At 42.4% G+C, this 16586-nt stretch overlaps 1 protein-coding gene across 3 annotated transcripts; it reads right to left on the bottom strand.

Annotated features, from left to right (window-relative positions):
* Positions 1-347: 347 nt before the first annotated feature.
* Positions 348-15766, bottom strand: trim23 (tripartite motif containing 23). 3 transcript variants are annotated; one of them, XM_080017866.1, is made up of 11 exons: positions 15505-15766; positions 11433-11595; positions 7330-7451; positions 6467-6745; positions 6113-6295; positions 5807-6022; positions 4176-4310; positions 3963-4092; positions 2581-2691; positions 2167-2291; positions 348-2035 (listed from the first exon to the last, which is right to left on the bottom strand). In XM_080017866.1, exons 1-11 carry the CDS (start codon positions 15598-15600, stop codon positions 1856-1858), a joined length of 1740 nt encoding a protein of 579 aa, XP_079873992.1. In that variant the 5' UTR covers positions 15601-15766; the 3' UTR covers positions 348-1855. The 3 variants fall into 3 exon arrangements, with proteins under 3 accessions (XP_079873992.1, XP_079873991.1, XP_079873993.1); XM_080017867.1 differs by having other exon boundaries at positions 1881-2064; XM_080017865.1 differs by having other exon boundaries at positions 5807-6295.
* Between the last annotated feature and the right edge of the window lie 820 nt (positions 15767-16586).

The raw sequence follows: 16586 nt of genomic DNA, 5'->3' as shown, positions 1-16586 counted from the left end.
TCCTTCAAGAGGGTCCAGGGGGTCCGCAACGAAAATCATTACTAGGTTAACTTCACCAATTATTTAATTTACAACACGCTAGAGAATGCACAATGACAATTTTGATCATGATCTCACCAACTAGGGTATAGACGGGTATTGCATTTTGGACTAAGTCATATTTAATTTATATGACAAATATTTTCAGATTAGAGGTCCCAGAGAATAAATTATATCAAATGGGGGCCTAATGCCCCCATGTGTCAAATTGATATGAAAACTATTAAGAATCTTTTAAACAACTGGAGAATCATTTCCTAAGATTAAAAACCAGTATATATTAATAGCAGCAGCTGTGCAGTGTTGCCAATCACACAAGCTCAATTTTTATTTTACAGCATCACAATTTATGAATAACTTACAAAAGCCATTATCAAGTCCACTGGTAACAAAGTCCTAATGTGCACTGTGCTTCTATGTAGATAAGGAGGATTTTCACACACTGAGAAATCCTCTAAGGGAACAGGGTTAGGCTGCACACTCATGCAGTTCTTTTTTTGTTTGTTTAACATAGATACAAGAAGTAAACATTACATAGCAATGACAAATGATAACCAAAATGAGTGCTCCTTAATATGCATGTTGCGTGGTGTCAGTAGAGAGTTAGTGCTTGGGCTTTGACTAAATTCCACATTTGCGTCAATGAGCGGCTGTTAAATGTGTTCCCACAGGTTGTATGTACTTGACCGATAGCTAAAATTACTTTTAAAGAGCAATGTTTGCAACACAAGACAATATTTCCACACTCTGAATCAATAGACAGCAAGTTGTTCATTATAGTCCAAATTAAACTGGATACAGAAGTGCATTATATGTTTTCTGTGCGCGAGACATTCCACAAAACGGGCAGAACTTGTTCGCGCGCTGCCCCGCCTCAGTTGCCCCACCGCTTGTTATTTCTTTTTAAATAAAGGTAATTTAAAAACTTTGTTCTGTAACAGAAAGCCAACACCGAAAACCAAACACACTGTACATAAATAAACCTTAAACCCGCGCCGCCTGCGATTTCGAGGCAAGCCGCAGTGTTAAATATGTCCATAGACCCAAAAGACGTTCAATCTTCCCTGTTAAAAAAACAACTGAATACAATAATTTCTATTTCTTACAAAATACATCAAGGCCAGGGAGAACACCAAGTTAATGGATTATTAGAATGTGAAATAAATACAACCCCCCCCCCCATGTTATAATGGACTGGAAGAAGCATTCTAGAACAACTGACCAGTTAGTGATTATCATGTAATTAGCAAACTTCAAATAAACTTTCATTGTACCTTTTCTGTCCTGTACCAGGAAACAGAGCAGTTACATAATACTCTCATGCAACACAGACACGTCTGCATTGAGGAAACATTACAAGTTTTGTTGCGTTGTGGTTATGAAGGATAACATTAGATACAGACACTTGGTTAGGGTACAGGTTCTTCTGCTTTGTCTAGAAGTCGTTAAGTATGTCACTACGGGACGCCTCTCGGGTCGTAAAAGGGTTGGTCAGAATAATGAAAAAAGTAAATAAAGTCGTTATCCTACACAGTCCGAACAAAGTTCACAAATCTCCGGAAGTTTGAAGAGAATCCTCAACATTTGAATCTCGCCCGTTAATTCTAATCCTGCGTTTCTGGATCCTTATAACGTACTGTAGGAAGGAGCAACGGGATCGGGTTTTGGTTCCACGCTCCACTGGTAATCACTTTGCCAAGAAGGGGTGAGATTTAGAAATTCTAAGGAAAAGATTCTGGAAAGTTTTAGGCCAGGAACCGGGGGAAGTGAAAATTCAAAAAGGGGCGAAGGCGACGGGGGGCGGGGGTGGGTGGATTTAGGCCACGTCGAGGACCCCGGCGGCCACCAGTTGTCTGGAGAGCCAGTCCAGCCCCTCGTGGAGGCCCATCCCGCTGCGGGCATCACAGCCCTGGATGTGCCAGCTCCTCCCACAGCACAGCTTGTGGAGGCTCAGCAGCTCTGTCATCTCCTCCACGGACACGACTCCTGGGACATCCTGCAGCGGGGCGGGGTGGAAAAACAAATCTAAGACAGGTTTGTGACTCTAAATAGTAGTCATCCGCTGCCAACACCTAAAGTGAAATGATTACATTTTGTCCCGACTGTCGTGTGTGGTGAGTGACATACCTGCTTGTTTGCGAAAATAAGCAGCAAGGCGTCTCTCAGCTCCTTCTCCGTCAGTAGTTTGGCGAGCTCGCTGTGGGCCTCCATCAGTCGGTCCCTATGACAACTGTCAATCACAAACACCACCGCTGCAGGGAGGAGAGGTTTCAAATCAATAAAAAAAACAATTTCCTACTATAAAACACTGGCAGTCTTTGGATAACGCTAAAATATTAACAAATCAAAATGTTGATGGGTAAATCTGACGATAAAGGAGTTACTATAAACGCAGCATAGTACATTAACTATAGCTCAATGTATCCACTATTTTAATATGAAATCTAGAAACTACATTATATTTTATATTGTTTCCAATCAATGTATTATCATGGTAAAGCAACAGAGATAGTTTAAGACATGTATTAAATAATAAATCACCTTGTGTATTCAGATAGTAGTGCTTCCATAAAGGTCTGAGCTTGTGTTTCCCACCCACATCCCAGATGGTGAATTTCAAGTTCTTGTATTCCACCGTCTCCACATTGAACCCTTTAAAACGAGAATATTGGGTTTACAATAAACAATAAAAAAAGCAGACAAGTCATTGTAACACAGATGAGCCACAACATTAAAACCACCACTAATAACCACTAATATCGTGTAGGTCTCCCTTGTGCTGCCAAAACAGCTCTGACCCATCGAGGCATGAACTCCACAAGACCTCTGAAGGTGTCCTGTGGTATCTGGCACCAAGACGTTAGCAGCAGATCCTTAAAGTCCTGGAAATTGAGTGGTGGGGCCTCCATGGATCGGGCTTGTTGTTCCAGTACATCCTACAGATCTTCGATCGCATAAGACCCTAACCCCGACCATCCACATGATGTAGAAGAAAACGTGATTCATCAGACCACGCCACCTTCTTCCACTGCTCCATGGTCCAGCAATTAATGTTACAGTAGCTCTTCTATGGGATTGTTCCAGACGGGCTAGACCTTGCTCTCCACGCACGTCAATGAGCCCTTGGGCGCTCATGACCCCATCGCCAGTTGGAAATACACTAGACACTTAGAACAGTACACCACTGGCAGGTGAAGTGAACGGCACCTGTCAAGGGGTGGGATATATTAGGCAGCAAGTGAACAGTCAGTTCTTGAAGTTGATGTAGTGGAAGCAGGAAAAATGGGCAAACGTAAGGATCTAAGCCACTTTGACAAGGGCCAAATTGTGATGGCAGTGGCCTCTTTCAGCAGGATCGTGCGCCCTGCCACACTGCAAACATTGTTCAGGAATTGTTTGAGGAACATGACAAAGAGTTCAAGGTGTTCCCCAGATCTGAATCTGATCGACCATCTGCGGGATGTGCTGGGACAAGTCCGATCTATGGGGGCCCCACCGCATAACTTACAGGAGTTAAAGGAGCCGCTGCAACGTCTTGGTGCCAGATACCACAGTATGACATCCTGAAATGACGCACATATGCAAACAGAGATACTACAAATAAATACTATTTTGTTTAATGAAGAGTGAAATGCATTCAATTGTCACAAATTCAAAAATTCAGATTCCACATTGCATTAATTATACTTAAAAACCAACAACTATCAGATTTTAGCCATTTTTGGGTCACCTGCAGTTGGAACATAGCCTAAAAGTGCTTAAAGGTGCAGTGTGTTGAGTGGCATCTAGGGCTGAGTTGCAACAAACAGAATTTCTGAAATTTTTCAAAAAAAAAAAAAAAAAAAAAAAAAAAATTCTTCTGCATTAAAAGAGTGGTTATGGTTCGGAAGTACTTAAAAAAATAAATAAATAAATGGACTTACCAATGGTTGGGATGGGCTGCATGAACTCATCCTGTTTGAGCTTGAAGAGGATGGTGGTCTTACCGGCTCCGTCCAGCCCTAGAGTCACCACCCTGATCTCCATCTTGGGGCCGATGTGGACCCGGTTGTCCTGCAAATCATGACGTGATGAAAGTGAGTTCCACTTCATCAATAAATAATTTAGCTTTTGTCTTGAGGGGAAAGGGCCTCTACCTTGGTGAAGGTGACAGGAATGCCTGCGTCCAGCTGAATGTGATCTGCCAGCTCAGTGAACTGGTGCTGCTGCTTCTGAAGCGTCTCCAGCAAACAGTTGATCTCCTGCTTGGCCAGCACCACCCTGCAGTCGTCCTACAGCCCAACAATACAACACCCCACCGGAGTGAATGAGCAGAATACATAACTAAATAATAAAAATTAAAAAAAAAGAGAACAGGGCTGTTTCTCATGGATTACAAGCATCAGGAATGTTGCCCATTCTTTTGGACCTTTGTGCCTTTATCAATAATGTAGAGTAAAAAAATGGAAAATCTTCAATGCATTGAAATTCCTCCTATTCCAGTCAACAAATAAACGACACTTATTTCAATTAATACTTAGAAGATTCAAGATTCAAGAGGTTTATTCATCACATGAAATGTAATGCAACGCCCCGGTGATAACAAACAATATGTCCTAGGAAAAATTTATTTCTAATAGACCAACTAACTGACTCCTAAAACGTAATACAGTAAGTCGAATACTTATAGAATAGAATAAAAATATAAAGAATAAAATAAAATACAATAAAATAAAATGAAATAAAATGGAATAGATAAAGGGAATATGCTTATGTATATGTGATAGGCAATTATGTAAATACAGATATGTGCATTAAAGTGGCATGTGAATAAAGTGAGGTAGTGTTTGTGGGATAATACAGCGCAGTATACAACAGTACGGTGCAGCAATACGGCATCACGAACAACCCTGAACAGTGACACAGTATGCGGTACAGTATGCTACATATAGTACAGTAAGGTAGTGGAGCCTATGTGTGTGGCCTTCTAAGCATGTGTGCCGTAACTTGCTGCAGGATCAACAATAACATTAACTGTATTAGTTTGTGAGTTTGTCTGTAATGAACTTCATCTTATCAACACTCTTAAATAACGAGAGAGTAAAATGAACCAGTTCTGGAATAGGGCGTGGGGAGCAGCATTTGCATTTGAAGCTAAAGACACAGAGGCAGCCTGTCAAGAACAGGACGGAAACAGAGGGGCATGCTAGAATGGCTAGAGCGCAAAATCGGAGTGGTATTTTGTTTGTCAAAAGCTGACAAAGCCTTCGCGGAAAAACAAGTTTTTCAAAAAATTCAAAATTGCAGAAAATCTAGTTAGGCGGAGCTTTGTCAGACATTTGTCTGGATATACTGGATATATGGCCTTTTTAAAACATTGATGTTGAAATGTTGACTTTTAATCCCAGCACCACCATCTGGCTGATCTGGATATTTTTAATTTGTGAACCATTTGCAAGAGAATATCTATGCATGTGCCAAATTTCATGTCGCTATAATTTACCATATAGTGGAAATTGCGCTAACATTTCTGAATTTTACAATAACAATAGGGCTTCAGCCCTGCAGGCTTGAATCCCTAATTAATAATTCATTTTGGACCCCATGCAGTTCCTGGGGGGACCCCTAGGATTTGTAATTCCATTGTTGATTAAAATTAATGTAGTCAAGGAGTTATTGCACTTTGAAAACGGCTTTGTGTGACTTGTAGAGGGACGAACAGCTTAAAAAGAAAATGATTAACAGAGTTAAAAACACAAATTATTAACATGGCTGAAGTGGCCCGCACCTGCTGTAAGGTCTTCTCGCAGTGCAGACAGGCGGTAGAAACCTGCGACAGGAGGATGGTCATGTCCTCTTGCTGCTGCCGCAGCCAGATCAGCCGCTCCCTGACGTGAGCGTCCACCACACTCAGCGCCATCTCCTCCTGTCGGCACAGGGTCTCATGGAGGTCGGCGAAGTACGCCCGGACGCAGGAGCGGGCACTCTCCGCCGTGCCGGGGACCTGTCGCAGTGTTTGTTTGTATATAAAGAAAGGAGGAGAATTTTTTGGAACATTTTTATTTTTATTTGGGGTATTACCCGGATCTCTTACGTGTTCAGTGTGAGCCATTCCGATCCCGTCCTCCACTATTTGCTCTCCTCCCTCGATCTGCTGGACGATGCCGACGAGCTTTCTGGAATACTCGGACACTTCCTCCGTGAAGGAGCGGATACAGTGGGCCATGTCCAAAATCGATGCACGGATCTGGTTGGCTTCGGTCTCTAGTACAGCGTGCTGTAAGAAAAAGCAATTAATTGATAAAAAAAAAAATAAAAAATAAAAAGCTTGGTTCATGTCTGCATCTCATTTTATGAGACACATTATGGGTTTATTCCATCAATCATATTAACAGGGGGCCATAACTTTCTTTTTATACACAATAGAGAACATGTATATTCTTCTGACCTTGTGACCCTGGTGCTTGCCGTACTCCTTGCACACGCAGCACATCAGCGGCCCGGCCTGGCAGGCCTCCTCCAGGCAGACAAACTCGATGGCGTGGACCTGGTGCTGCAGGCAAAGCGTCTTCTCATGGGGCTTGTCGGCCAGCGGCACGCGGCGGTGCTTGGCCAGCGTGCGGGTGGAGTGGGTGAGCTGTGAGCACTCTGCGCAGAGGTGGGTGGCGCACACCGTGCAGTACATGGAGGCCGTGTGACTCTCATCCTCGTCACAGCGGATTATACACTGGAAGAAAAAGAGGGGGGGAGTTGAAAATGGAGGGATACCAGTGCACGACAAAAACACTTGCTAAGACATTTGCTGATTTTGACGTTGAAGAAGAAGAACGCAGCCAGCTGCGAGAACTCATGCAACAAGTTTCGCTCTGACACTACGACCGGCGGTGACAATGGTCAAGTTGTTTACTGGAACTGGGCTTAAAACTAGGTAAATAGGTCACATTTCAAAATAATGACATTACAAACCTTATCCTTGGATGTCCATGACCATATTCACAATCAACAAATCAGTTTTTACAGAAGTGAATTGTGTGCATGTTTTACTCTTTTCGCACTTTGAAAAAACTACATAAAGGAAATAATAAAATCACATTCATGGAACATGAAAAATGTCCAGCTGAGAAAACGACTCACTACTGCACTGGAAAAAAACAAGCTCTCCCATTTTCTCTGACATATTGTGATGCGAAACCCAGACGCAGTTCGCCTGACGGCCACTAGGGGAAGGATCCGACTGTCAGATACGACTACACATTCAATGTGAAGGCCGCTTATTAATAACAACAACAACAACAACAACAACAGCTTTACTTCTCCCATGCCCTTCAGGGTGTCCTCTGCCATGCCCGACTGGTTGCTAGCGCCGTTCTGGAGCCTTTCCAATAGCTCAAGCAGAGCGAAGTTCTTTTTCAGACCCCAAACTCCAGAATCCCCTGAAAGAAAAAAAAAACAAACCAAAAAAAACAACAAACCCCACAATGGTAGAGATTAATTTTTGATTAATCTGTCAAGCGTATTGTTCACTCTGGCCATAAATTCTCCCATACATTTTAATTGCCATGACAACCACAAAACTCTTGTGTATGCGTGGAAAGCCATGCATGTTTCTGATCGGACAGTGTTGCCAATGGTAACAGGAACCTCAAGATCTCCTAACACCCCTGCCAGCTAGTGATGTGCGAATCATGAACAAATTGTTCGAAACGAACGACTCTTTAACTCATTCGAGAGTGAGAAGTCCTCGGTTCCATTAACTCGTTCACTGACTCGCCACTCCTACCTAGTACTCGCTAGACAACGTGTCACTCACACTATTGGACAACTCTTATATTAACTGTATTTGTGGAAAAGTATCAAGTTAATTCCTGTATTAATCTAACCCTGTCAGAAAAGAAACCACTTTGGCGCTCGTTTCAACTCGGCACTCAGCTACTCGCTCTCCCAGCACGGAGCCCGGCCCCCGATTGGTCTGACGCAGGCTGCACGAATCACTCACTGCCCCCTCTCCCAGCCTGCCCGGAGCCAGCGGAACTCAGGGTCTGACTCCGAGAGTGAGTGAGTAATTTGTGCATTTGATTCATTCAGTCACTGACTCGGGTTGCACGACCCACTCACTCACTCACTCAGTACTCCCTCTCACAGCCCGAAGCTGAACGTCCGTCTTGGGCTGCACGAAACCACTCACTCACCCACAAGTTCCAATTTGTCCATTTTAGTAGTTTACTACTACTCCTCAACTCGATTCTGACTGATCATAAAATTGCAAATAGATTTTAATTAAGACATTTACAAATAAACTCTTGGTCTTCCAGTCTTTTATCACAATGATATGGATCATTTTCCTGTATCAAATCAGTGGCCTCATGGTGTGATTCGGTGGGGACTGGTAGTGGGTGGAACTTGTTGGTTCAGCAGGTGCGAGTGAGTGACTGGATGACTCGATACTTGGCTGTCAACTCGCCGGGCTTTGAAGCCAATTTGAGATGGTGGTCAAAGCGTGCGATTACAACCGGGTCCGACAGGGGCCCAAAAAGCATTTTTCCCCACACACAATCATTGGAAAAAGAGTGGCTGTAGAAGGGTGGATTTTTTTTTTTTAATTGCGTCACAACCCCCGTGAAATGACTCGTTTCACTATAAGAATTTGATCCATTCGGTGCAATAACCTTTGGAAAGTTGAAAAGAGCCGCTCGATTAAATTATTTTATCCCATCCAACTTAGCGGAGGGCTAAACCGGAGGTCTCTGGTGTGCATGCTCTACAGGCGCCGGGGCCGGTGGAGGACTCCCCAAGCTCTGAATGACTGACTTGGTAACGTGAGTGATTTAAAAAACGCGACTCTCTTTAGTCAGTGACTCATACAAACTCGAGTCACTAAAAAGAGTCGAACTTCCCATCTCTACTACCAGTGGAGAAACCAATATTCCAAATATGACATGATGAGAATAGTTGATAATAAAAACTGCTCAATTGCCTTGCACATCGTTGACAGTATGTCTCCATAGCAACACCTTCTTTCATCTGTCACTCAAACTTAGGGGACGAAACCAGGCTATTTTTTCAAATGCAGTATTTTTGAAACCCCTTCATTTTCAGTAGTTAAAAATGTACACCTTTATAAGTACTGGTGTTTTTTACAATGTGTACAATGGTGTAATTTATATGTGGACAAAAAAAGAGAAAAAGTATGTAAATTTAGCAGAAAAACACTAAGCTTCAGGCATGGCTTAACTACCCTTTCAAAGCCCTTATTATAAATATTTCAGGTGCAATAAAAAAAATAAAGAAAATTGTTACATACAGTAATAATTCATATTTATAGTTTATCCCCCACATAACCAGAAAAATAATTTATCCTGTGCACAGTATTGCATATTCTATACTTGTATATATTTGTGTATATTCTCCTTCCCATTTTTCGTGCTTAAAGTGTCTGGCCCACGACATTCGCTGAACACACAACCATGCTTGAGGTCTCGTTAGAACCGGGACATCTCAGACATCTTGTGATTCAATTTTGATCCATATCAATCTACATTTGGAGCAGGAATTTGTGAAAAAACGATTAAATTGTACCGGAAGTAGCAGAACGTTCGCGCATCGCCGATACGCTAGGGTTCTACAACTTACTGGTGGAGCGGGGCACTTCGTGACATGATCATCCAATTCATTATACTGTTCATTATGCAGGCTGTGGCTCTGGGGGGAGCATTCGCATCATAAGAATGGTGCGTGGTGTAAACTCCATCCGTCTGTCGTGGTTGCTCCAGGGAGTATCTGCGCGGCGTCGAGATGACCTGACACAACACCCAGCTTTTCATTTGATATTTAATCCCTTTTGCCCTTTTAGTAAATAAACACATTTTCCGCATCTAACCCGGTGTCGTGTCCCTCCTGTTTTTCTGCAGCATTCCAGTCAAGTCATAACTAGGGTCAGGCACTGAAACCTGGTGCGAATATGGCACCGGGTTCCTCTATTAACGGTATCTACCAGACCGAATTGCAATGCAGATTTCGGTGTCACTCAAATGCCTGAGCTGAGCTGATTGAAATATTTGCTCTCTGGAGCACCACAAATCATATTTTCTTCTTCATCGCAATATGAACATGCGCTATAAACACATGCTTACATGCATACTAAGCTGACAGAATTAAAATGTTGACATTCCTCACTAACCCCCAAGTCAGTCAAAAACATATTCCGTATGTGTCCTCACACATGGAGTTTGCTTGCAGCTCCGGAGCAACGGGTCTGTGTCTGTTTTAGCTTAGTCCCAAACATTAAAAAATGAATGTCACCCCCCCCACCCCTCGGGATGGCGCGCTGGGCAGCAGCCTATCTCGCCTTAAGGAAGAGCCGGCCCGGTTAGATTGTGTAACATCATAAAAAAAAACAAAAAACAGAATAATAACTTTATTAATTAATATCACAGCCTTTGCGATTTGAAAATTGCGTTCTATTAAATCGAATTCAAACCGACATTGCAGTCTGTTTGAATTTGATTAATCTTTCAGCTCTATTGGGAACTTCAACTTGTGACATCATGAACCAATGTGTTTTAAGTCCGGGTTACGTCTCTGAGTGGTCAATTCGCATTTGGAGAGTTACGTTGTGTAGACCTGTAGACTGAACAATTTGGGAAAAAAAATCTAATAGCAACTTTTTAGACCAATAATGAGATTGTAATTTTGTATGCGACTTTTTAAAGGTTTTTTTATCTTCTGTATTATTCACTAAACATAAGCAATTAATCATTCTATAGTATGACATATCTTATCTTATCTCTATGACATATCTTTATTAACTATTGAATTTTAAAAAGGGTTATGAAATGTATTATTTTTCATAAAAAATGTGCTCATACGTCCACATATATCCTCTTTTTGCACGCAATAAATGAGCTTTGTCCGAGCACAGCTTCATTTGCTCAGGAACAGCTTTATGTTGATTCAATTGAAAAGTTGGGAAAAAAAACCCAAAACAGACGCATTGTTCCGAGAGAGGCTTCGTCTGGACTCCACAGGTATTCCGGGCTCTGCCAGCAGCACACACCCCGCACAGTGCACCGCAGGGCGGGTAAGGGAGTCACTGAGAAATTGCCCCAATTACGCACGGTTTCGTTCCATAAGGAGACATTAAATAAAAACACACTTTTCTGGCGTGCCGATTGTGGGTACATTATCGCTGGTGCGCACATCGCTGTACCGTGGGAGCAGAGAGACAGGCACACAAATGACACCCCGATCGCTCCCTCTCTGCACTGCTAATCGCCAAACCTCACCGGAACAAATTCCTATTATACGTATGTAACTGTCCCTGGTGGAATAAACTGATTCAGATTCTGGTTCTGATATAGCATGTATGTTTTATGTGTTGTAGGTGTTATGTGTTTTTGAGGAACAGTAGAACTCACCCAGCTCAGTGACCTGCCTGTCGAAGGGGCATCGGACCGCTCTGCCGTGGAGGGGCAGCCGAGTGAGACAGTCGTGGCACACGGTGTGTCCACAGAGAAGGAGGCGAGGGACCTTATCCCCTTGGAGAGAGAACACATCCTCACACACGCCACACTCCAGCACCTGTGAATTGACACAAAATAAATAACAATTCAATACAGATTATAGGTTAGAATAAGGCAAACATTAACATTTGTCCCCACAGTTGTGAGGGAATAATTCAATAGTAACTTACACATTTTTCCCTTCGAGGAAGAAAAACAGATTCTGATGCTGACAGATACTCTACGTTCTAAGCTACTGCCCCCCATAGTGTTAAAAGCACGTCTTGACAATATTTAGTAGTCTAATATAGTAGTCTAGTATAATTCCAGACAGATTAATATATTATACAGACGTGGACAAATTTGTTTGTACCCTTACAGCTCATTGAAACAGCGCTTCATTCCTCCTGAAAAGTGATGAAATGAAAAGCAATTTTCTCATGTATACCTGCATGCCTTTAGTATGTCATAGAGTAAAGCAAAGAAACTGTGAAAAGAAAAAAAATATTACAAAAGAGATCAATTCTCTTCTAAAATATCCTGGACAGATTTGTTGGTACCCCATAGAAAAGATTATAAATAATTAGATTTAAGTGATATTTCAAACTGTTTTCTTTAATGGTATCACACATGTCTTAAATCTTATAATCAGTCATTCAGCCTATTTCAATGGAGAAAAGTAGTCACTTTGCTGTTTGGTATCATCGTGTAACCACACTGAACATGGACCAGAGAAAGCAAAGGAGAGGAAGTTGTCTGAGGAGATAAGAAAGAAAATGATAGACAAGCATGTTAAAGGGGCTATAAGAGCATCTCCAAGCAGCTTGAAGTTCCTGTTATTACAGTTGCAAATATTATTAAGACGTTTAAGGTCCATGGGACTGTAGCCAACCTCCCTGGACGCGGCCGCAAGAGGTACAAGCTGAACTCCAAGGTCAAGGTACATCAGTGTCTGATCGCACCATCTGTCGCTTTTTGAGTGACAGTCGGCTCCATGGAAGAAGACCCAGGAGGACTCCACTTTTGAAAGAAAAACATAAGAAAGCCAGACTGGAATTTGCTAAAATGCATATTGACAAGCCACAATGCTTCTGGGAGAATGTCCTTTGGACAGATGAGTCAAAACTGGAGCTTTCTGCAAAGTCGCTTCAGCTCTATGTTGACAGACAAAAAATGAAGCTTTCAAAGAAAAGAACACGATACCTATTGCGAAACATGGATTAGGCTCTGTTATGTTTTGGAGCTGCTTTGCTGCGTCTGGCATGGGGTGCCTTGAATCTATGCAGGGCACAATGAGATCTCAAGACTATCAAGGCATTCTGGAGTGAAACATACTGCCCAGTGTCAGAAAGCTCTGTCTCAGTCGCAGATCATGGGTCCCCCAACAGGATAATGACCCAAAACACACAGCTAAAAGCCCTCAATAATGGATAAGAACAAAACATTGGACCATTCTGAAGTAGCCTTGTATGAGCCCTGATCTGAATCCTATCGAACATCGATGGAAAGAGCTGAAACATGCTCTCTGGAGAAGGCACCCCTCAAACCTGAGACAGCTGCAGCAGTTTGCTCAGGAAGTGGGCCAAACTACCTGTTGACAGGTGCACAAGTCTAATTGAGAGCTACAGAAATCGTTTGATTGCAGTTGTTTGCTTCTAATTTTAGAATATCATTGATCTCTTTAGCAATAATTTATCTCTTATCACAGTTTCTTTGCTATATTCTGTGACATACCAAAGGCATGCAGGTATACATGAGAAAATTGCTTTTCATTTCATCACTTTTCAGGAGGAATGAAGCATTGTTTCAATAAGCTGTAACACATTTGTCCACGTCTGTATATGCACCCTTCTGGTTGCTGCCGATTAAATATGAATCAGGTATGGGGCTGAATAAACACATATTTACAAGTTTCCATTTTACAGAAAATAACAATATAGCCGCAGGCAGCAATACAGTCCAGGGTCGTCGGCCCGTCGTTAAAGTTCAATGGACGAGTGTGCTTTTGCTCTCTGTTCCAGTGTGTTTTGTGACTGCAGAAGTTAATTTGTTCCCGCTTGGTTACAGTGTAATTCTATGATCTTGCAGTTTTTGCGGCTTTTTTTTGGTTTCCTATGTCGTAACTATCATTCTGAAGTAGGGCTGCATGATTATGGCTAAAATTATAACCACGATTATTTTTGCTCATGATTATTTATCACAATTATGAATCCATTTTGGGGAACAGATTTTTTTCATGGCACTTTGTAAATCAACTAGTGGTGTAACCAAACGTAGATAATCGTAGACGATCCGTACAGATCCGTAATCTGTACAGATTGCCCCTTACAGTTTGGCCCGCATGTGAACCGCGGACCAATAAGCAAAATTTAACCATTATACCATATCATACAACCATCATAGTGAAATACAGTTTTACTGCCGCTGTTACTTTTTGAAGTAATAATTCCCTAAATCTCGACGCAGAGTTGCAGTGAAAAGAAGAGACAGATGCGTGCTGTGTACTGAAGAGAATGATTGGTTCACGGTACATTGTGCTATGTTGCTGCTACTTTACGACATTACATTACATTACATTTAGCAGACGCTTTTATCCAAAGACACTTACAATTGTTCAAACACCGACGGACGCAGCCATCAGGAGCAATTAGGGGTTAAGTGTCTTGCTCAAGGACACTACAGCATGCTTTAGATCACTAGACCACCAGCTCTACCGCCTGAGCTACCATCCCCATCCATTCATGTGGTGAATGAGCTATAATAGGAATATCTATAAATTCTGACAGGGATGTTTTGGGGATGGTTTTAATTTTGTAGAACTTACTCTGCTGCGTGTCAGATGTCCTCAGAAGCGTATATATTTATCACGTTTAATGCACTGCAGTTTGTTTAATCCAATTTTCTTCTGGTAACACTTTAACTACATGTTTCCCCAAACATAATAGAGATTAATAGTTATAAAATAATACCTGTCACTTTGTAACTTCGTAGGGTTAAGAGTTTGTATTTTTATTCCATTAGTCCAATCGCGACTCTATCTGCTGGATGTACAAATTACTTTGCCACACATGGATAACAGACAAAAAACAAGGGCAAATTGCACTCAGCCGAAAGTCCAGCAAACAATCGGCGAGTAGGCCGATTGCGGTCGACAATGCTCCTCGGAGATCCTGGTGTCCTGACTATCTCCTCCGATATATCTTATGGCCGCAGAAGTTTACTCGGACGCCTGGTAGACGGCAGTGCTATCACGTGATCTGTGTACTTCGTCAATTTGGGCATGTGATCACAAACTCCATCCATGAACCGATCTGGATGAAACTCGAACGACGCCATGTTGGAACTGCCCCTAATACAAATCTTATTCGGATTGTCTGCGGGTTCGTCGGATCCATGACACCCATGAAAGTCGCCACCTTGGTGAGGACCGGGTTGTTGACCAATTACTACACTGCAATGCTAATGGACCGATCTGGATCAAACTTGGACGAGGGGAGGTTGGGACTGCCCCGAATAAAACATTTTATTCATCTTGTCTGTGCAGCGGATCAATGACATCCATAGACTACTGACGTTACTTTTTCATTATCAATAGCAATAGGGCTCCCGCCGCTTCGGGGCTGGACCTCTTACGAGGGGCGCTGCAGTGCGCTCGAAACTGGCAACCCGTAAGCTAGCGGGATGTAGCGTATACAGACTGGCAACGCATTAAAAACTTGACCGTTTTGGCAAAAACGCATCACTCACTGCCTGGTGTCATTGCAGTGGGTCTTCACATACTTATTTAGATTATCGCTGTCATATTTATCATCATTTTGTAGGCAGAAAGCAGATCATTCCGGGAGCACACCGACGCCAACGCAGCAGCAAAGTCAGAATTATCCCAGACGACATGCCCCCCGCTCTGTACTTTACCGCGGGCAGTGACACATAGAAACGTTCGAAAGACAAAACAATTAAGCGGACAATGGCGATAAGGATTAACAACCTTCACCGTGCTTCCACTCGCCCCCCTGCCGTGGCGGACACAGGGCTCCACGGTCGCCGCGGCGCCCTGCTTGTTGATGCCTGCAGCTGCGGCCATTCTCCGGTGGTGCACACTGCCACAGCGCTGTGTTTGGATCACTTCCCTCTGGTACAATATCTGCTAAGCAAAAAACTAATGTTCGGCCCTTTTTTTTATTTAGTTATCAGAGGAAAGATCTATGAAGAAATGGACCACGATGAATGGCGGCGTGACATGCACTCTTTCCAAATACGTGAAAACTGTAGTGTTTAGCAGTCGTTCCCGTTTTGCGCATGCGCAACTTCTTTGACACTTTCGACTAACCTACTTAAAAAAGGCGCATTCCGAGTTAATGTACGATGCTTTTGAATTTTTGTCCGTAATATCTCTATGGGGACAGTCGTATACAGATAAAAGCAATGTGCTCTGCATGTGACGTGCCTCCAAATTCAACATTTATACATGAATAAATACATACTGCGTGTTACTGCTATACCATTATTATGTCATTTGACGTAACTATTAATTATAATGACTGCAACATTATATTATTATTATACAATATGTTTAAAACCGTAATCTTAAACGGGTTATTTATTTATTTATAAAACGGACTTCAAGATAACGACAACATTTTTCATTCGACGTATCTATTTAATGACGACGGCGCCCCCTGCTTCGGGGATCTCTCCCGGCTTGTGCCGAAACTGGCCGAAGCTTCGGAGCGCACGGCGACGAGCCGTGGTCTGAAGGGGGCGTTGGAGCAGCCGCTCCACCTGAAGAGTGCAGGTGGAGAGTGCAGGTGGAGCTCGGGTACAAGGGCTCGTTTCGATCCGTGCACAATTAAAAAAAAAAAAAACGGCTAAGAAAGATCTCGCGTTTTTATTATGACCTTCTGATGACCCCCTAATAATAATAATTATTATAATAATAATAATAATTATATTATTATTATTGTTGCTGCTGTTATTATTATACATAACACGAAACAAAATACAACAATGCATAAAAAGCAGGTAGGACAACATATATAATAAAGAAAAAAATAAAAAATACACACACAC

This window comes from Zeus faber (assembly GCF_960531495.2).
Source record: "Zeus faber genome assembly, chromosome: 17".
Classification (NCBI taxonomy): domain Eukaryota; kingdom Metazoa; phylum Chordata; class Actinopteri; order Zeiformes; family Zeidae; genus Zeus; species Zeus faber.
Note: the sequence above shows the minus strand (reverse complement) of the source record. Positions and strands in the feature narration are given on the sequence as shown.